The sequence below is a fragment of the Rhincodon typus genome, chromosome 35 (genome assembly GCF_021869965.1).
Source record: "Rhincodon typus isolate 14 chromosome 35, sRhiTyp1.1, whole genome shotgun sequence".
NCBI classification, from domain to species: Eukaryota; Metazoa; Chordata; class Chondrichthyes; order Orectolobiformes; family Rhincodontidae; genus Rhincodon; species Rhincodon typus.
The window spans coordinates 12,086,828-12,107,555 of NC_063366.1; the positions used below are offsets into that span (position 1 = coordinate 12,086,828).

Consider the following 20,728-nt stretch of genomic DNA (forward strand, 5'->3'; position numbering starts at 1 on the left):
CAGTACTGAGGGAGTGCCGCACTGTCGGAGGGTCAGTACTGAGGGAGCGCTGCACTGTCCTACTCCCATTTCCCAGCACTTGGCCCACAGCCTTGACATTGCAAGTGTACACCTAAATGCTTCTTCAATGTAATGAGGCTTTCTGCCTCTCCAACCTTACAGGCAGTGAGTTCCAGATTCCCACCACCCTCTGGGAAAAGTCTACTCCCCTCCTGCCCTCACCCTCCCCTTAGTCATTGATCCACCAAGGGGTAAAGTTTTTTCCCACTCCAAACTATCTATGCCCTCTCATCATTTTATTACATCCCCTCTCAGTCTCCTCCGCTCTGAGGAAAACAATCCCACCCCCTGTCCAATCTCTCATCATAACCGAAACTCTCCAGCCCAGGCAACAGCGTGGCCACTTTCCCCTGCACATCTCTGCAGTGCAGTCACATCCCTGTCATCATGTGGATCCCAGAACAGTATTAACCAACACTTCCCATTTGTCAGGCAGAGCTATCGTTCAGTCAGCCCAGCACTCTCTTTATTTTTTTTTTGCTGGGCCCCTGTCTTTCACTGAGGTCTGGATTTGCTGATCGACGGGCCGTGGGACTTGAATAAGGAGCTTCTGGTTCGGAATGATGTCCACTGCGCTACACTCTGGCCTCCCCTTAACTGTATTGCGTCTCATTGGAAGGGCACACAAGAAATCAAACCTCAGAATACATCACAAAAGTGAAAGAATTTTTTCAAGTACACAAATTTTCCCGGTTTACCCATCTTTTAGACCCAGAAAACAGGAACCAGATTTGTGCGCTGAACAAAAATTATGATTAATTTCCAAGTTAATTGACCGGCTACATGTGGACGGTTCTGGACTGTCTGTTTGTAACTCTATTTAAGTCTCTAACCCCTGAAGAAACACCCTGGTGTGTGCACACATGCACGCACACTCACACACAGACTCTCTCTCTCTCACACACACACATATACACACATACACACACATACACACGCACTCTCACTCTCTCTCTCACACTCACACACACTCTCTCTCTCTCCCTCTCCCTCTCCCTCCCTCTCCCTCTCTCTCTCTCTCTCTCTCTCACACACACACTCTCTCACAGACACACACACACTCTCTCACACACACACACAAACATAATAAAAATGCATGGGTGTTATGGAAGAGGGAAGACTGGGAAAGCTGTTCAGTGCTGTCTGAAGTGTTTCTTGTGCTAGTCAGAACACTATTTATCCATCTTCCTTTTCGGATGCTTTTAATGATTTACAAGAGGTACAGCATGGCTGGTTCACTGATCAAAGGTCTCTGTTGCCTTCATTAAAAGACGCAACGTGTGGAAGCCCCTGGAGCAAAATTCGACTGGTTTTCTTCAGGCTTGAAGTCGTTTTTACTGCAGAGAACAGAGAGAGACTGCCCCTAAGCTGGTGGTGGTCTGAAATCTTCTCTGTATCTTGCTTATAGCTCTAAGCTGTTCAGCTACTTGTGAACCAACCATACAATTGTTAGGAGACGGAAGGCCTTTGTCATTGATTACTTGTCACTCATCCACCAACCAATCAGTTTCTTGTTACCAACCAAAGCTCGATTTGTAAACAACCCTTTGACTCCAGCAAACTACTGTTCAATTGCTACTTGAGCAAGCAGCTCTGTAAACAATACTTACAATGAGGCCCAGATTACTCGCTTCTGAACATGCAACAACCTGGATACAACTCTCGGGGGTTTTTTAAAGCAATTCTTTTCTCATTCCGGCTGACGCTTTAAAATAAACAGTAGCGGTATTGACAGCTGCTAAACATTCCATGTGTCTCAGCTTCCATATTCTCATTCTTGCCTGAACACGGAAGTCTATTCTAAATTCCCGTTGGATTTACGAGTCTTATAATGCCTTGCTCCAGACTGCATTCACAAGCTGAGCTGAATTTCCCCGATTGAGCCCTTTCGTAATTTTAAACACCTCTTAAAAGGTCTCAGCCTTCTTCGAGAATGAAGAGCTCCGGCCGCTTCAATCATCTCCGATGTTTGGAGTTTCTCGGCTCTGGGATATCCCACACGGGCGATAGATATGTCAGGCAGCTTGAGAGAGTCCCGTGCTCGCTTCCGCACTCACGCCCTGCTTCTGCAATCTCCAGGTGATCACTGGGAACAAAAACCCCTACGACATTGTGCTGAAGGACCTGGGGCCCCCAATCATTGCCCGCTTTGTGCGATTTTACCCGAGGGCGAACCGGCTAATGAACGTCTGCATGAGGGTGGAGCTCTATGGATGCCCCTGGTTGGGTGAGTGAATTTTTCATTAGCTTCCCCCCGAGTCTTCCCCCCCCAAGTTGGCCAGGTTTGTCTTTGTCAACATGCATTCGTGGGATGGCCCCGACAATGGGTGGCGCAGATTCGATGGAGCGAAGGGTCTCTTCTCTAGTACTATGTGGTTCAGTGATCCATTCATAAAGATGTACAGCACAGAAACAGACCCTTCAGTCCAACTTGTCCATGCCAACCAGATATCTTAAATTCATCTAGTCCCATTTGCCAGCGTTTGGCCCATATCCCTCTAAACCCTTCCTATTCATGTGCCCATCCAGATGCCTTTTAAATGTTTGTAATTGTACCAGCCTCCACCACTTCCTCTGGCAGCTCATTCCATACACACACCACCCTCTGCGTGAAACAGTTGCCCCTTAGCTCCCTTTCCCCTCTCACCTTAAACCTGTGCCCTCTAGTTTTGGATTCTTCTCCCCTGGGGAAAAGACCTTCGCTGTTCACCTTATCCATGCCCCTCATGATTTTATAAACCTCTAAGGTCACCCCTCAGCTTCCGACACTCCAGGGAAAATAGCCCCAGCCTATTCAACCTCTCCATTGCCTGCCCCTGATTGTCTGTAAACTGCTGTACCGTTTCGAAAGGGGCAGTTTACGAGTTGGCCATGGCTGGGGTCCATGTGTAGGCCAGATCCCATGCGGACGTCACATGTCCCTCCCTAAAAGCCACCAGTGAACTGGGGTTGAGATTTCTACCACAATTGATGATAAATATCTGGAATTAAGAGCCTCATGATGACCATGAATCGATTGTCAGAAAAACCCATGTGGTTCACTAATATCCTTTAGGGAAGGAAACTGCCATCCTTACCTGGTCTGGCCTACATGTGACTCCAGACCCACAGCAACGTGGTTGACCCTAAACTGCCCTCTGGGCAATTAGGGATGGGCAATAAATGCTGACCTAGCCAGCGACACCCTCATCCCATGAGTGAATAAATTGTCACGGTCACTGAGACACACTTTTGATTCTAGATTTTATTCACTGTCATTAAATTCCAGTGGTCGCCATGGTGTGATTTGAACCATGACCTCTGGGCATTCGCCTGGTTCCCTGGATTACTAGTATGGGGATATTAAGCACAAAGTCACCATTCTCCCTCTTTCTCTCGCTACTGTGGGTTCAAAGAGCTGTTGCAGGGGCTCCAGAACCTGTTTGACTAAGTCTGCCCTAACATGTCAAATGTTATTTTCCGGAAAGTGCCTTTCACTGGGTTAAAACCTTCCATCAGCCTTGCAACTGTGGTTTCCCCACACTCTCTGTGACCCACCTTCCACTGGGAACTGTTTGACCCTTCAGGGTTGACATTCTATGTCCTAGGTAGTGTATTGTACAACACAGGAACAGACCGCTTGGTTCAACTCAACCGCACCAACCAGATATCCTAAATTAATCGAGTCCCATTTGCCAGCATTTGGCCCGTATCCCTCCAAACCCATCCAGATGCCTATTAAATGTTATCATTGTACCAGCCTCCACCACTTCCTCTGGCAGCTCATTCCATACACGCACCACCCCCTGCGTGAAAAAGTTGGCCCTTAGGTCCCTTTCAAATCTCTCCTCTCTCGCCTTAAACCTATGCCCCTCTAGTTTTGCACTCCCCTCCCCTGGGGAAAAGATCTTAACTATTCCCCATATCCACGGGCCCCTCACGATTTTATAAACCGCTGTCAGGATTTGAGGGACCGTGCTGGTTATGGGTAACTCCTTTGTGAGGGCGCAGTCCGAAGGTTGGAGTGATCCCTCTAAAAAAAAAAAGGGTGCCCGTTCGGCGCGGGCCTCTGCTGCCCTGGGTTAAATCCCCAGGGACAGCATGGCAAGGCACTTAAAGGGGGCATTAATTGCCTGCTGCCACCCTTGTGCAGTGGAAACAACTACTGAATTGCAGTCATGCCCACCCCCAACAACTCACTTCAAACCCTCCGAGGGTGGAACAAATATTGCAGCCCATTGAGTGTTCAGAGGAAAGGACTCACAAATTCATTTCCCAATCCTGATTGTGAGGGAAATATCATCAACGGCTGCTGCTTGGTAACAGACGCCACTAAATCTGCAGTTCGTTGGCAAGACCATCCTCCACATGTCGCTCCTTACAGGGAGCAGGGGGTTACCCTCTCCAGCCCTCTGAGCCTGCCACGCCTGTTCAGTAAGAATCACTGAATCCCCGACAGTCCGGGAGCAGGCCATTCGATCCATTGAGCCCACACTGGCCCTCCGAAGACCCACACCCCTACCCATGGCTAGCCTGCACATCCCCCGACACTAGGAGGCACACCTTAACCCACCAGAGCAAACCCACGCGGACACGGGGGAAGAACGTGCAAACTCCGCACAGTCAGTCGGCCGAGGGTGGGATCGAACCCAGGTCCCTGGCGCTGTGAGGCAGCGGCGCTAACCCACTGAGCCACCGTGCCAGCCCCAGGGCCGAAGTGGTTGTGACCTCAGCTCCCTTTGGCTTCCTTGTCCAGAAAAGAAATTCCATGACCCCCCCAGCTTTCCGGGGAGCAACATTCCGCTGCTGATGGAGAGAAATCTGCTCACTTTCTGTCTCAAAAGGGAAGAAACTATGTCTTCTGAAACTATATCCTTCATGTTTCAGTCCTCCCTGCAGGAGGAAATATCCACCCCATCCAGTGCCGTCAAGATATTTTGCCTTCCAATAAGGTCACCTCTCGTTCTTCCACGCCGCAATGGCGAGAAACACAGCCCCTCTTCAACCTCTCTCCATCAGATTTGAGCCCTTCATCCCAGGAATGAGTTCAGTGAATCGTCTCTGAACTTTTGGTGGGTGCAGATGGCTGTTGCAGTGGGTACCAGCTCAGAACCCAAAGCAACTTTACTCCGTTAAGATACGAAGCAACACAACTTAAAGACTCCGGACTCCACTTAAAGTTCAATAAGTTTAGATCCTGATTCCATCCTTCCATGTTTTTGTTTTTACTCCCTGCCCCCCCAACACCCAGTCCTGTGATGACATGGGTCACCCATTCTCATGTCCTCCTGGGCCAATCACCATACTCTGTGGGTTGCATTCAGCACAGCTAACCCTTTTTCCCACTCTCATCTCTTATTCAGCTTCTCTTCTGCCCTGGCCTGCTATCCATTGTCTCCTTGTTTGTCTACCCCCTTTCATATTTATCCCTCCAGGCTCCATCTCCACCTATCTCTGTCTTTCTCTCCCCCCTCACCCACCCCGACTTTGTCTTTAGCATAAATACCACTTTGTCCCAAGCTACTAGCAGTTCTGACACCAGACTGTAAACGCTAACTCAGCTCTCTTCCCACAGATGCTGCAGGACCTGCTGAGTTTCTCCAGCAATTTTTGCATTTGTTTCAGATCTCCAGCACCCGCAGTTCTGTGTTTTATTTTATTATGTAAGATTTATAACCAGTCCGATACCATATATGAACCATGCAATGAACATTTATCTATTGACGGTGAAACTTTGAAACCCTGATAACACAAAGGCCGACTTGTATGTCACTCTTTCTGGTTCTGCGATTGAGAATTCATGTGCAATGATTAACTGTAAGTCTCGCTTCAGTTCGGCTCTTCACCACAAAGGAAATTGATTTTTAAATAAATGCAAACCTTGAATGAGTGATCAAGTGAAAACCCTGAGCAATTTTTCACATCTCTGCTATGTCCTCTCACCCTCCTCCAAGTAAAGTAACTTGCAGACATTGCAGTCTCCCTGTTGAGCGTGTGTGTGAGTGTGAGTGAGTGTGTATCTGTGTGTGTATGTGTGTGCGTGTATGTGTGTGTGTGTGTGAGAGTGCGTGTGTGTGCATGTGTGAATGTGCATGTTTGCGTGTGTGTGTCTCTGTGTGTGTGAGTGTGTGTCTCTGTGTGTGAGTGTGTGTGCTTGTTTGTGTGAGTGTGTGTGTATGTGTGTGCGTGTTTGTGTGTCTGTATGTGTACGTGTTAGTGTGTGAATATATGTGTGTGTGTGTATGTGTGTGTGCGCGCGCATGCGTGGCTCGCTACCGCGCGCCCCCCCCACCGCTCAGATACCTTGACTCGAACATCTCTTTGTCTTCCTGTGCAGACGGTTTGAAGTCATACCGGATTCCCATGGGACAGATGATGAACGTGTCAGGCCTGCCTTTGGTCAACCTCAACGATTCCACCTATGACGGGCACAAGATCGCGAGGTAAAGGCGCGAAGTGTTGTAGGGGAAATCTTATCCACCTGGAGAGCAGCGCGAGCCTGCGGAATTCCCTGGGAGGTCAAACTAGTCAAGGGGGAGCTGGATATGGTTCTTAGGGCCAGAGGGATCAAAGAGCCACGGTGGGGGGGGGTGGTTGGGGGTGTGGGGGGTGGGTGTGTTGGTGGGGGTGGGCGAAAACGGGAATGGGCTACAGAGTTGAATGACCAACCACAATTAGATTGAATGGCAGGGCTGCCTTGAAGGGCTGAACGGCCTACTGCTGCTCTATTTCTCTCTTTCTAAGCTGCTGAATGGTTAGAGGATCAAGAGGCACAGGCGATTCCTGTAGCCCACCTCTGCAGGATAAGGGGATGTCAATCACAGGACTCAATACTATGAGTAGACTCAAAGATTCGGGACCTGTACTGTCTAGGGTTTGATGCTTAGCTCAGCGGTAGAGCATTTGACTGCAGATTGATAGGTACCCAGTTCAAATCTGGCACCTTGACTTGAACATTGCAATCTGCCTTTCAGACTGGGCACACGTCAGATGGGAGTGCTCCTCCTCCTGATAGAGGGTCATGTTGGGCAGCTCAGTGGGTTAGCACTGCTGCCTCACGGCACCAGGGACCTGGGTTCGATTCTACCCTCGGGCGACTGTCTGTGTGGAGTTTGCACGTTCTCCCCGTGTCTGCGTGGGTTTCCTCCAGGTGCTCTGGTTTCCTCCCACAGTCCATAGACGTGCAGGTTAGGGTAGATTGGCCATGCTAAATTGTCTGTAATGTACAGCCGAGGTGGGTGAGCCATGGGAAACACAGGGTTACAGGGATGGCGGTGGGGTTGTCTTCGGAGGTCCAGTGCTGACCCATTGAGCTGAATGGCCTCCATCTGCCATATGATGTGAAAGTCTAAACACGGTAGATCACAGCATCATCAGGAAGTGATGTAAGATCACACATCTACCATGAGATGGTTCTATCCAGCAACCTAGTGGTAGACGTGGAATCTTAACCTGTGTGTGGTTAGAACTTACTTTGTTTCAATAAAAGCTAATATTTTCTGATACCAAAAGACTCCCAACAACATATACTGCCTACTCTCCCAAACCCAACAGTCAAGTAGTCGAACACCTGGGCTGTTACCATTGCATTGATCCCTCAAAAATGAAGCAGATCATTCTCTCTCTCACACACACACACACACACACACACACTCATACACACCACACACACAAGGTTGTCCAAAACACGCAACTAGACATGCATGTTATCGCTTACAGCCACAGACAACATGCAAACAAATGTAAAGGAAGACGTGGCTACAAACAACAGTGGAGTCACGTAAATATACACGCACAGAAATCCTTGTGCAAGCACAAATATACTGAGAAAGGGTGTACATTGAGGAGTGTGCAAGCTGACAATGCGTCCACTAACATGGGTTCAGTCATTCTATGAGAGAGAGCCTCATCTACACTCCATTGGCTTGACGTTGAGCAGTCTCCCGTGACACACTTACACAAAAGTGCTAATGCTCTGTGTCTTCAACTTTTAATTGCTCCTCGCAGGCAGGGGAGACAGGCAACTGCAGGGAGACAGCTCCCGCGTGCCACACCCCATTGTGCGGACAAAAATGACAAAAAACAAAGGTCTGTTTCAGATCGGACCAGTAAGATCTGATGAGTGGGGTTCTGCAGGGGTCTTTGCTGGGCCCAGCACCTATTACTTCTCAGAACAAAGAACAGAACAGCAGAGGAACAGGCCATCCAGCCCTCCAAACCCGCACTGACACATTTTGCCCTTCCATACTAAAACTGTCTTCACTTACAGGATCCGTGTCCCTCTATACCCTTCCCGTTCATGTATTCTTCCAGGTGCTTCTTAAGTGCAGCTATTGTGTCTGCTTCTACCACCTCCTCTGGCAACGTGTTCCAGGCACTCACCACCCTTTGTGTGAAAAACCTGTCTCGCACACCTCTTTCAAACCTCCCCGCTCACCTTGAACCTGTGTCCCCTAGTAATCAACCCCTCGAAAAAGCCTCATACTTTCCACTCTGTCTGCACCATTCAAAATTTCATAAATTTCTATCAGACGTCTGTCTGCTTTATAAACTACATCGAAGGCACATCGGCAAAATTTGCAGATAACCCAAAGATGACTGGGAAAGTATGTTGTGGAGATGACATCACAAGAATGCAGAGCGATGTGAGTAGGTGAGTGAGGGGGCGAAAATCTGGCGGATGGAACGTAATGTGGAAGAATGTGAAATGGATCACTTTCGCAGGAACAATAAAATAAAGGCAGAGCATTACATAACTGGTGAACGACTCCAGAATTTTGAGGTTGAGGGAATGAGGTTTTTTAGTGCAGGAGTCACAAGATGTTGGAATGCTGGTACAGCAAGTGTTTAAGAAGGCTAATGGATTGCTGTACTTTATCATGAGTGAAATTGAACACGCAGGGCATTATTGAAAACCCCGTCTCAAATGTGCTGTGTAGTTTTGGTCTCTTCATTTATGAGGAAGAAGGAGATTTACAAGATTGCAACCTGGAATTAGCGGGTTGTCGTGTGAGGAAAGGTCAGGACAGGCTGGGCTTGCTTTTACTGGAGTTCGAAAGAGTGAGGGTGACTTATAGAGTCGTACAGCATGGAAACAGACCCTTCAACCCAACCAGCCCGAACTAAACTGGTCCCACCTGCCTGCACGATTGAAGTTCATAAGATTGTGAATGATCTTGACAAGGTGGATGTGGAAAGGATGTTTATTGTTGTTGGAGAGTCCGGAACTAGAGAACTCTGTTTTAAAATTAGGATAAGGCTGAACAAAGAACAAAGGATATTTTTTTTTCCACAGAGAATCTGGTAATAGTAGGTCCCTGTCAAAGTATGTTGTGGAGATGACATCACAAGAATGCAGAGCGATGTGAGTAGGTGGGTCAGGGGCGAAAATCTGGCAGATGGAACGTAATGTGGAAGAATGTGAAATGGATCACTTTCGCAGGAACAATAAAATAAAGCAGAGACCCGGGGGTTCAGGTACAGAATTCCTTGAAATTTGTGTCACATGCAGACAGGCTGGTTAAGATGGTGTTTAGCACACTTGCCTTCATTGCTCAGACCTTTGAGTATAGGAATTGGGACATCATGCTGAGGCTGTACAGGATGTTGTGAGGCCTCTTCTGGAGTAGTGTGTCCAGTTCTGGTCATCCTATTATAAGAAGGCTATTATTAAGTTGGAGAAGGTTCAGAAAAGATTTACCAAAATGCTGCCGGGAACAGAGGGTTTGAGATATAAAAACAAACTGGAAAGGCTGGGACTTTTTTCACTGAAGTGTAGGAGGTTGAGAGGTGACCTTATTGAGGTTTATAAAATCATTAGGATCTTGGATAACGTGAACAGCAAAGGTCTTTTCCCTAGGGTGGGGGAGTTCAAAACTAGGGGGCTTATATTTTAAGGTGAGAGGAGAAAGATTTTAAAAAAGGACATGAGGGGCAACTTTTTTACACAGAGGGTGGTTTGTATGTGGAATGAACTGCAGAGGAAGTGGTGGATGCAGGTACAGTTACAACATATAAAAGACATTTGGATAAGTACATGAATGGGAAGGTTTGGAGAGATCTGGACCAGGAGCAGGCAGGTGGGACTAGTTTAGTTTGGGATTAAGTTCGGCATGGGCTGGTTGGACCGAAGGGTCTGTTTCCATGCTGTATGACTCTATGACTTTGGAACTGTTTGCCTCAGAAGATGGAAGTTGGATCGCTCAATAATTTTAAGGCGGTGGTGGATACGTTTATATTCATCGAAGGTTTTGGGGGGAATTTTGCAACCGTTCAGCCACGAGTGGATGATCAGGCTTTAAGGGCCTGATGACCTACTCCTGCTCTTGGTTGAAGGCTGTACCTTCAATGCCAGGGGTCTAACTATGGGCTCGTTCCCTCCTCTCCTCAGTGTCCACTATGGGGGGCTGGGCCAGCTTACAGACGGCGTCCTGGGCATGGACGACTTCACCAGGAGCCACGAGCTGCGGGTCTGGCCTGGCTATGACTATGTGGGCTGGCACAACGGAACCATGAGCGACGGGTTTGTGAAGATCGATTTTGAGTTCGAGCACGTCCTCACGTTCAGATCTATGAAGGTAAGGCAATGGGATTCAGCTTGATGGCCGGCAGTCAGGCACATAAACGGGAGCAGGTTCGGGCGCACGTTAGGTCCCTCAAACGCTGTTGGCCGATCTGGTCCACTTTACTGCCTGTTCTCATGGACCGTTTTGTCAACATGCCTCAGCCAAGAGTATATTTAGCGACCTCTGTTTGATGCCGTAAGGGATGCAAGAAAGAACAGAGAAGACGTTTCTCCTCACCTCTGTCTTAAATGGGTGCTCCCCCACCTCGTTATTTTCAAAAGGTGTCCCCAGTTCTAGAGTGCCCCACAAGAGGTAATGTCCTCTCCGCACCCACCATGTCAATATGCTGTTCCAATAAGGTCACCTGCCATTCTCCTGAACACCAGTGGATATGAGCCCAAACTGCCCAACATTTCCTCCTCAGACAACAGTAGCTAGCCTCAAAACTGCCTCTGATGCAAGTATATCCCTCCTCAAGTTACCTGGGTAGGGGGAAGGCAGTGGTATTACCCCTGAACCAGAGCCCCTGGGTTGGTATCTGGGGAAGACATGGGTTCGCGTCCCCCAACAGCTGGTGAAAATCGTCTTTGGTAAAAATCCAGAAATAAATGTCCCATGGTAGACAGCCCATCTGGTTCATGGAAGCTCTTTCAGGAAGGAATCCACCTTCCAGGCTTACAGCAATCAATCCCAAATCGCCCAGCGAGCCATGCGAAAAGTGTATCCAAACGTTACAATGTTCAGCACCATTTGTGACTCCTCAGATACTGAAACAGTCCGGGTCCACATGCAACAAGATCTGGACAATATCCAGGCTTTGGGCTGACACACAAACACCAGGCTATGACCATCACCAATAAGAGACAATCTAACCACCGCCCCTTGACATTCAATGGTGATTTAATGGTCTATTACTGAATCCCCCACTATCAACATTGATGGGGTTACCAGAAACTCAGCTGGTCTTGCCACATAAACACAATGGCTACAAGAGCAGGCCAGAAGCTGGGAATACTGCAGCGAGCAACTCCCCTCCTGACTCCCCAAAGCCTGTCCACCTGCTACAAGGCACAAGTCAGGAGTGTGATGGAATACTCCCCACTTGCCTGGATGGGTGCAGCCCCAACAACACTCAAGAAGCTTGACACCATCCAGGACAAAGCAGCCCGCTTGATTGGCACCACATCCACAAGCATCCACTCCCTCCACCACCGACGCTCAGTAGCAGCAGTGTGTACTTTCTACAAGATGCACTGCAGAAATTCACCAAAGATCCTCAGACAGCACCTTCCAAACCCACGACCACTTCCATCTAGGAGGACAAGGGCAGCAGATACATGGGATCACCACCCCCTGCAAGTTCCCCTCCAAGCCACTCACCGTTCCTTCACTGTCACTGGGTCAAAATCCTGAAATTCTCTCCAAAAGGGCGTTGTGGATCAATGTGCAGCACGTGGACTGTGGTGGTTCAAGGAAACAGTTCGCCACACCTTCAACAGCCAAATGCAACATCTACAAGATGTACTGCAATAACTCCCCAAAGCTCCTTAGATAGCACCTTCTAAACCTGTCACCTCCACCGTCTAGAAAGACAAACCCAGCAGATACAAGGGAACACTTCAACCTGCAAGTTCCCCTCCATGCCACTCGCCATCCTGACTTGGAACTATATCGCCGTTCCTTCAGTCTCGCTGGATCAAAACCCGAGAATTCCCTTCCTAACAGCATGTGACTATCCCGTGAACTGCAACCATTCAGAAAGGCAACACACCACCACCTTCTCCTGGGCAGTTCAAGATGGCTAACAAATGGTAGCCCAGCAGGCGAAGCCCAGATTCCCAAGAATGGATAAAATATAACGATAAGCCGTACCTTGGGGTTGATCTCACTGATGTCTTGTCCACTTGCAACATGGCTTTGCTACTTTTGCACACCATCTCCCTGCATTCCATTTGCCTTCGTCATCACTCCCCTGTGCCTGTGTGATGACTGGAGGGATTTGACAAGGCTGATGCTGAGAGGAAGGTGGCGCAGTGGTACTTTCCTTACCTCTCAGCCAGGAGACACAGCTTCAAGTCCCACCTGCTCCAGAGGTGCAGAGTAACATCCACGAGCAAGTTGAGTGGACATGGAAATGTGGAGCAATGTTTTCTCGAAAGGTTGCAAAGTGTTGGAATTCTCTCCGGGATCACTGAATATTTTTGAGGCTGCGGGAGAGAGCTCGGGCTTTGGATTTGGAGTGAGATGGGGAGGGGTGTTTGGATCGTGGGGAGACCCGGGCAGGAAAATGGAGTTGGGGGCCCAGCTCAGATCGTCAGAATGTATTGAAATTGTTACCAAACAAAGAGACCTTTGGGTGCAGGTTCATAGTTCCTTGAAAGTGTAGTTGCAGGTAGACAGGGCAGTGAAGAAGGCATTTGGTACACTTGCCTTTATTGGTCAATGCATTGAGTATAGGAGTTGGGAGGTCATGTTGCGGCTGTACAGGACATTGGTTAGGCCACTTTTGGAATACTGTGTTCAATTCTGGTCTCCCAGCCAAAGGAAAAATGTTGTTAAACTTATAACAGTTCAGAAAAGACTTACAAAGGGTTGGAGTGTTTGAGCTATAGGAAGAGGCTGAATAGACTGGGGCTATTTTCCCTGGAGCATCAGAGGCTGAGAGGAAGGTGGCACAGTGGTAGTATACTAACCTCTCAGCCAGGAGATGCAGGTTCAAGTCCCACCTGCTTAAACATTATAGAGGTTTATAAAATCATGAAGGGCATGGATATGGGAAATAGTCAAGATCATTGCCCTTGGGTGGGGGAGTCCAAAACTAGAGGGCATAGGTTTAAAGTGAGAGGGGAAAGATTTAAAAGGGACCTGAGGGGCAACTTTTTCATGCAGAGGGTGGTGCGTGTATGGAATGAACCTCCAGAGGAAGTAGTGGAGGCTGGTACAAATACAACATTTAAAAGGCATCTAGATGAATAGGAAGGGTTTAGAGGGATATGGGCCAAATGCTGGCAAATGGGGCTAGAATAATTTAGGATATCTGGTCGGCATGGACAAGTTGGACCAAAGGTGTATGGACCAAAGTTGGTCCATGCTGTACATCTCTCTGACTGGATAAATGGAGGAGAAGGCTTGATGGGCCGAACAGCCAGCTCCTGCTCCCCTTCTGTCCTCCCGCGCGCCGATCGAATGAGTAACTGAACTCCTCACCTGAATCTGTTCCCAGGTCCACTGCAACAACATGTTCTCCAGGCAGGTGAAGATTTTTAAGTCGGTGGACTGTTTCTTCAAAAGCGGCCCCTCCGTTTCCTGGGAGCCTGCGCCTGTCAGCACCGCCATGGTCCTGGACAATAAAAACCCCAGCGCCCGCTATGTGACAGTGCCACTCAATCACCGCGCCGCCCAGTTTATCCGCTGCCACTTCTACTTTGCAGACTCGTGGATGATGTTCAGCGAGGTTACCTTCCAGTCAGGTAGGGGGGCGATGTTCGGGGGGGGGGAGGTGCGGTGGTCCAGAGCTGGGTGGGGTCAGAACTGCACAGTGCAGGATGGCAGCCGAACCCCTAGGGGGCAGCTGCCCAGATTGGTAGGTTTACCGACCAGGGACATCTCTCGGTCACAATCCAGCGGCTACGCAAACCTTAGATGTCCTTTCTTTCGATTGGAAGTTGCCTAGAAGTGAGGGTACTGCCAAACGAGAGTAACAAAGCGTGCTCGCCGCTCCTGTTTCAGGAGCGGCACGGCCAACTCTTGGCTCCAAAATAATCCGTGGAGGTCTCCAGTCTCTGCCACGGAAAACGGTAGGGGCTAAAACACTTGAACGTTATCCTGAGGTGGTTAGATACAGCTCTTGGGGCTAAAGGGGTCACAGAGAAAAAGTGGGAACAGGGGACTGAGTTGGATGATTCAATCAAGTTGAATGGCAGAGCAGACTCAAAGGGCTGAATGGCCTGCTCCTCTTTTCGAGATCTCTACATTTTAGCCACACACTCCCTCACTGTTGGGCAATCAACATGAGTATTGTCATGGCATATCAATATCCTAGCCAACTGGAAAGCAAGTAGACTCTTCATTCCTTGATTCGATTGTTCCAGAGTTTGGGGGGAAGGGGTGGAGGATGTTGTTCCCACAGATTTTTTTTCCCTTCTCTTCTTAGTGTTTAGTAACAACTGTGTTCCAAGAATATTCTTTATTGGAACACCCTTAAAATGTTTTTCTCTTGGGTTTCATTCGCAATGGTGTCCAAGGCATTAGCTTTTCATATCATTCCAACAACACTCAAGAAGTTTGACACCATCCAGGACAAAGCAGCCCGCTTGATTGGCACCACATCCACAAACATCCACTCCCTCCACCACCGACGCTCAGTAGCAGCAGTGTGTACTATCTACAAGATGCCCTGCAGAAATTCACCAAAGATCCTCAGACAGCACCTTCCAAATCCACGATACACCACCATCTAGAAGGACAAGGGCAGCAGATATATGGGAACACCATCCCCTTCAAGTTCCCCTCTAAGCCACTCACCATCCTGATTGGGAAATATATCGCTGTTCCTTCAGCGTTGCTGGGTCAAAATCCTGGAATTCCCTCCCTCATGGCCAACCCACAGCAGGTGGACTGCAGCAGTTCAAGAAGGCAGCTCACCACCACCTTCTCAAAGGGGCAACTAGGGACGGGTAATAAATGCTGGGCCCGGCCAGCGACACCCATGTGAAAGAGGTCACCAGGAGGTGGTTGGAAGTCTCGAGGCAGGTCAAGTGAAGCGAGTAGAGTTCCTTTCTTCTGTTGTTCCGTACATTGGCCTTCACGGTCGCTTACATGTCTCTGCCCTTTCTAGGCGTCGACCACACCACGCCTGTCATCCCAGGCTTACATCCGCGAGGTCCCGCTCCACGCCAGAGAGAAACGCTGATCCCTCCCCAGGAGGCATCAACCGGCGATTACGACCTCGCGGGGGGTATCACGGCAACCGTCAGTAACCTAGGTAACGTTATAGCTCCAGCTGGCCAGGCCATCGGTGAGATCGCACCCACAACATGGCGCAGACTCCATATTTAAGGGGTGGATATACATGCAAGGCAGACAGCACTCCATCGTTGACCTGCTGACATGGAGATAAACAAGGCTGGTCATAGAATCCCTACGGTGTGGGGGCAGGCCATTCAGCCCATCGGGCCCACACTAACTGTCTGAAGAGCATCCTACCCAAACCCAACACCCCCTGCGTTTCCCACGGCTAACCCACCCAGCCCGCACATCCCTGGACACTATGGGGGCAATTTAGCACGGGTTAACCCTCATTAACCTGCACATCTTTGGGCAGTGGGAGGAAACCGGAGCTCCCAGAGGAAGCCCACGCAGACATGGGGAGAATGTGCAAACTCCACACAGACCAAGGGTGGAATCGAACCTGCACCTTCTCTGCAGCCGTAACATTGTATTCCTCGCTCTGTCCTCTTACCCTGATGCACTTTGTACGGTATGATCTGCCTGTACTGCACGCAAAACAAAACTTTTCACTGTACCTAGGTACATGTGACAATAGCAAAATGAATCGATGCTCTGTAAACCTTCTTTTTCTTCCCCTTCTGGTGGTGGTTGTGCTTGACATTCGTTGTCTCCTCTTCTGGCCCCCAGATCTCGAATCGTCCGTCTACCTGTCCCCGAATGCTGGGCGGCCCGTCCCCAAGGCCGACAGCAGCAACACGGCCATCCTGATCGGCTGCCTGGTGGCCATCATCCTCCTCCTGCTCATTGTCATCTTCATCATACTCTGGAGGCAATACTGGAAGAAGATCCTTGGCAAGGTGGGTCTCAGGTGGGAAAGGTGGGGTGGGCCAGCGCTAGGCTGGGGTTGGCTGTAAACCTTGTGGCCGCACCATGGGAATGCTGTATGCACTTCTCAACCTCTCGAGGCAATGGGAAATCCGAAGAAAAATAGATTGATAGCAGAACTGAGGTTTAAGGTGAGAGGGGAAAGATTTCAAAGGGACCTCAGGGGCAACTTTCTCACACAGAGGGTGGTGCATGTATGGAATGAGCTGCCAGAGGAAGTGGTGGAGGCTGGTACAATTACAACATTTAAAAGGCGTCTGGATGGGTATATGGATAGGAAGAGTTTAGAGGGATATGGGCCAAATGCTGGCAAATGGGACTAGATTAATTTAGGATATATGGGCAGCATGGATGAGTTGGACCGAAGGATCTGCTTCCGTGTTGTCCATCTCTATGACTCTATAACTGAGAGGTTATAGCTGTCAGGGGAGTTTAAGCAGGACGTGGCTCAATAGTATAGGAAGGAGATAGCTTAGGTCAAACGGTCCAACATTTAAGCAGGGGTTTGATTGGGTACATGTAGAGAAACTGGAACAAAAACAGAAATTGCTGGAAAAGCTCAGCAGGTCTGTGGGATATTTTATGATTTCCATCAATGGACTTGGGTGAGGGAAGGGAAGCTGATGGCTCAAGTTTCGGATGATGCCGAGAGAGGCAGGAGGGTACACTGTGAAGGTGACATAACCTGGATGCAGACTAGTATAGATAGGTTAGTGAGCGGGTAGAAATCTGGCAGATGGAGTACAATGTGGGGAAAATGGAAGGAAGATTAAAACGGCAGAGTATTATTTAAGTGGTGAGTGATTGTTGAATTGCGAGGGATCCAGTGCAAAGTGTTAGTCCGCAGACACAGCAAGTGAAGTGATGAAGAAGCCAAAGGAGTGCTGCTTCCAGTAGTTACAAGAGGAATTGAATGGGAAGGATGTTACTTTTCAGATGTACAGGATATTGGCAAGACCACATCTTGAAAAATGCCCAGCTCTGGTCTCAGGAGTTGAAGAAGGATACAAATGTTTTGGAAACAGCTGGGAGGCAGTTTACTGGGTTGCTGCCTGGAATGGGCAAGTTGATCTAATAAGGAAAGATCGGGCAGCTTTTTTCCCAGTGGAGGTCAAGATGAGTGGGATGTGATTTGATTTCCATGGGTAAGATCCTGAATGGTCTCAGCAAAATGGACATGGAGAGGCTGTTTCCACTTGTGGCTGAGTGCAGAATTAGGGGACACTTGCCAATTTTTGTAAATGCGCCACAGAAAGCATCCTGTCGGGTTACACCACAGCTTGGTTCGGCAACTGTTGTTCCCAGGAACACAAGAAACTACAGAAAGTTGTGAACCCAGGCCAGTCCATCATGCAAACCAGCCTCCCATCCACTGACTCCATCTACAATTCTCACTGCCTTGGGAAGGCAGCCAACATCATCAGAGAGCCCTCCCCCACCCCGGTTATAATCTCTTCCAACCTCTTCTGTCAGGCAGAAGGTACAAAAGCTTAAACACGTGTACCAATAGGTTCACGAACAGCTTCTTCCCCGCTGTTATTAGATTCCTGAATGGACCTCTCAAATTTTAAATTTAATGTCGACCTCGCTCTTCATGCACCTTTTCTGCGGCCGTAACATTGTATTCCTCACCCTGTTCTATCGCCCGAAAGCACTTTGCACGGTGCTGCACGCAAAACAAAACTTTTCACCGTACTTCAGTGTGTGTGAAAATAGCAAAACAAATCAAATCACGTTATAAATTAGGGCTCACCCTTTTAGAGATGAGAGCCGTCTGAGAGGGTTGTGTGACAATACAATAGTCTCCTTCGAAAGGCAAAGAGGTGGGGGGAGTGTTCATGGAATATTTTTCAGGGTGGAGGCATGGAACATCAAAGACCACCAGAGGTAGATGACAGCGTGGAATTGGAAATGCATACAGATCTTGTTGAATAGCAGAGCCGGTGGTCTGCTCCTAATCTGTCAGTGGGTGAACGGGGTGGGGCCAGCATTGATCCTGATGGAATGCCGCTTTCCCCCTTTGGACAGACCGATCTTTCTGTTTCATTCCCTCACTCCACGTGGTCCCACCTCACTCCAACCGCGGGATCTGTCGATTGGATCTCTCATGTTAAATACTTCATTTGGAAGCTGTTGGTGTTGGAGCCACGGTGATCCCATGGATCTGCCCACGTCGTGTGGATTATCCTGTGTTTTGTTGCCGAGGCAAGGCCTTAATGCAGGCCTAGTCCGGCGTGGGAGGCGTTTGGCTGGAGTTTGACACTGCGAGCTGTCACTCTGCTCTGCTTCGGCTTTGAGGCTTCAAGCCTCTGGCCTACCAGCTGGCCATTTCCTCCGGGGTTGCCCCAGGAAAAGGAGGACTAATCCCCTGGGCGCGACTGCCGCCATTAAAGGTACCAGCCGGAAACTGAAGGCCAGAGATCACCCGGGCTGCATGCTCCCATGGCTCGCAAACCGCGCTCCGTCAACCCGTGTGTGACCTTTTCACGGTTTGTGAGCTGCAGTGGAAAGCGTGAGTAATGTGGTGCAGGGAAGACCCACTTCGGTTATCCAGTCTGGGTATAAGAGAGCTGCCGAGCTCCCAACATTGTTTCTGTCACCCTTAAACCTTATCCCTCAGCTCCCTAACCACGTGCACACACCACCAATGCACACACACACACACACCACCACCCCCCAACCCCCCCCCCCCCCCCCCCCCCCCGGCCACTGTGTATCCCCAAATCATCCGTCATCCAATGGCATAATTGAAAAGGCACTAAACCGCTTAACAAGCTGAGAAAACTGTGAATGCAAGCCTACGACCATGGCAGAAATATCCAAAGAAATAAACAAAAACTAGGGTAGTCCTTTAAGTGCCAACAGACAAAAACAAATGACATCAGAGAGACGTTTGCTCTCCTTTAATCGGATGGTAGAAGTTCCGATAGTTTTACGACCATCTGCAAAGTGAGCTTTTAAAACTCAGCCAAGCATTCACAGGCAGCAGCTTCCAGCTTCTGAAGGAACAGGTGTCCATTTCCGCAGAGGCAGAACAGTTTTTCCGCTGTCAGAAGCCTTTTTGTTTCAAAACAGCCAGATCTGACAATACAGTAAAACCAGAGGACACAAACATGATAGCAGGGGACATCCTTTCACATTTTGTACTGCATCGTAGTACTTTTTCCATTGGAAAATTACTGAAATGCATGCGAACAATTATGCAACGCTAGTCAATGCAAGGGTCAACTTATCTTTCCACTACAGGCCGCTATGATAAACACTATGATAAACACTATGATGCATTAAAAATACATCTACATTACAATACTATTCCTAATAGTGACATTGAACATTTTACTATTGCCTTTCAAAATGTTCCCAACTCTTCATCCAGCTTTCTGTTTGCTTCGGGGTCACTTAACATAGGTTGGCACCACTGGATGCAAATGGTGCATTGGAGGAAATATGATTTTTGTCCCACATTCAGAATGGCAATCCCAACCTCGGCATGGACAGATGTAGATTTCACGGCTACGCTGGGCATTCCTGACCCACAAAGTGCCGGGCGAAGACAATGTGGGTCTGAGAATGCAGAAGGAAATTAGATACCCTCCTGAACATAAGACCAAAGATTGAACACTCACACATCAGGCTGTACCTCCAAACTCAGATGGACATTCAACCTGCACGCGTCTGTCGTTATATGATCTTGTTAGCCACACAATGACTGGAGAGACAGGGAGGCTATTCTGTTTATTCATTTAACAAAGGCCAGCATTTATTGCTAACCCTTAATTGTCCCCGATAGAGTAGCAGTGAGCTGCCTTCATGAACCATTGCTGTCCATGGGGGTTAGGTCCATCCACAATGCTGTGAGGGAGGGAGGTCTGCGATGTTAACCTAGTGACAGTGAAAGATGTTGTTCGGAGTGAGCATTGTGTGTGCCTTGGAGAACTTGCAAGGGCTGGGGTTCCCAATGTCCTTCCAGGTGGTAGGGAATGTGGATTCGGGAGATGTTGTCAAAGCGGAGGTTAGGAAAGATGGAACAGTGCATCACTGCAGATGTGTGTCGGTGTCGGAGGGACTAAATAAGTTGGATATGGAGCCAATCAAGCGGGGGCTGCTTTGTCCCTGGATAGTGTCGAGCTTCGTGAGTGTTATTGAAGCTGTGCCCATCCAGGCAAGTGGGGAGTATTCCATCACACTCCTCGGCGTGCCCTGTGGATGGTGGACAGAGAGAGTCGGGAAGTGAGTTACTCACCACAGGATTCCAAGTCTCTGACCTGTTCTGAAAGCCGCAGTCACTA

General features: G+C 48.9%; 1 protein-coding gene across 2 annotated transcripts in view; it reads left to right on the forward strand.

Annotated features, from left to right (window-relative positions):
- Positions 1-20,728, forward strand: part of LOC109922410 (discoidin domain-containing receptor 2-like) — a 61,819-nt gene that overhangs the window by 2,532 nt on the left and 38,559 nt on the right. For both annotated transcript variants that reach the window (XM_048616734.1, XM_048616735.1), the window contains exons 3-8: positions 2,140-2,287; positions 6,377-6,482; positions 10,430-10,616; positions 13,828-14,074; positions 15,442-15,588; positions 16,242-16,411. In XM_048616734.1, the coding sequence (XP_048472691.1) occupies positions 2,140-2,287; positions 6,377-6,482; positions 10,430-10,616; positions 13,828-14,074; positions 15,442-15,588; positions 16,242-16,411 (1,005 nt within the window). The remainder of the gene's footprint in view (positions 1-2,139; positions 2,288-6,376; positions 6,483-10,429; positions 10,617-13,827; positions 14,075-15,441; positions 15,589-16,241; positions 16,412-20,728) is intronic.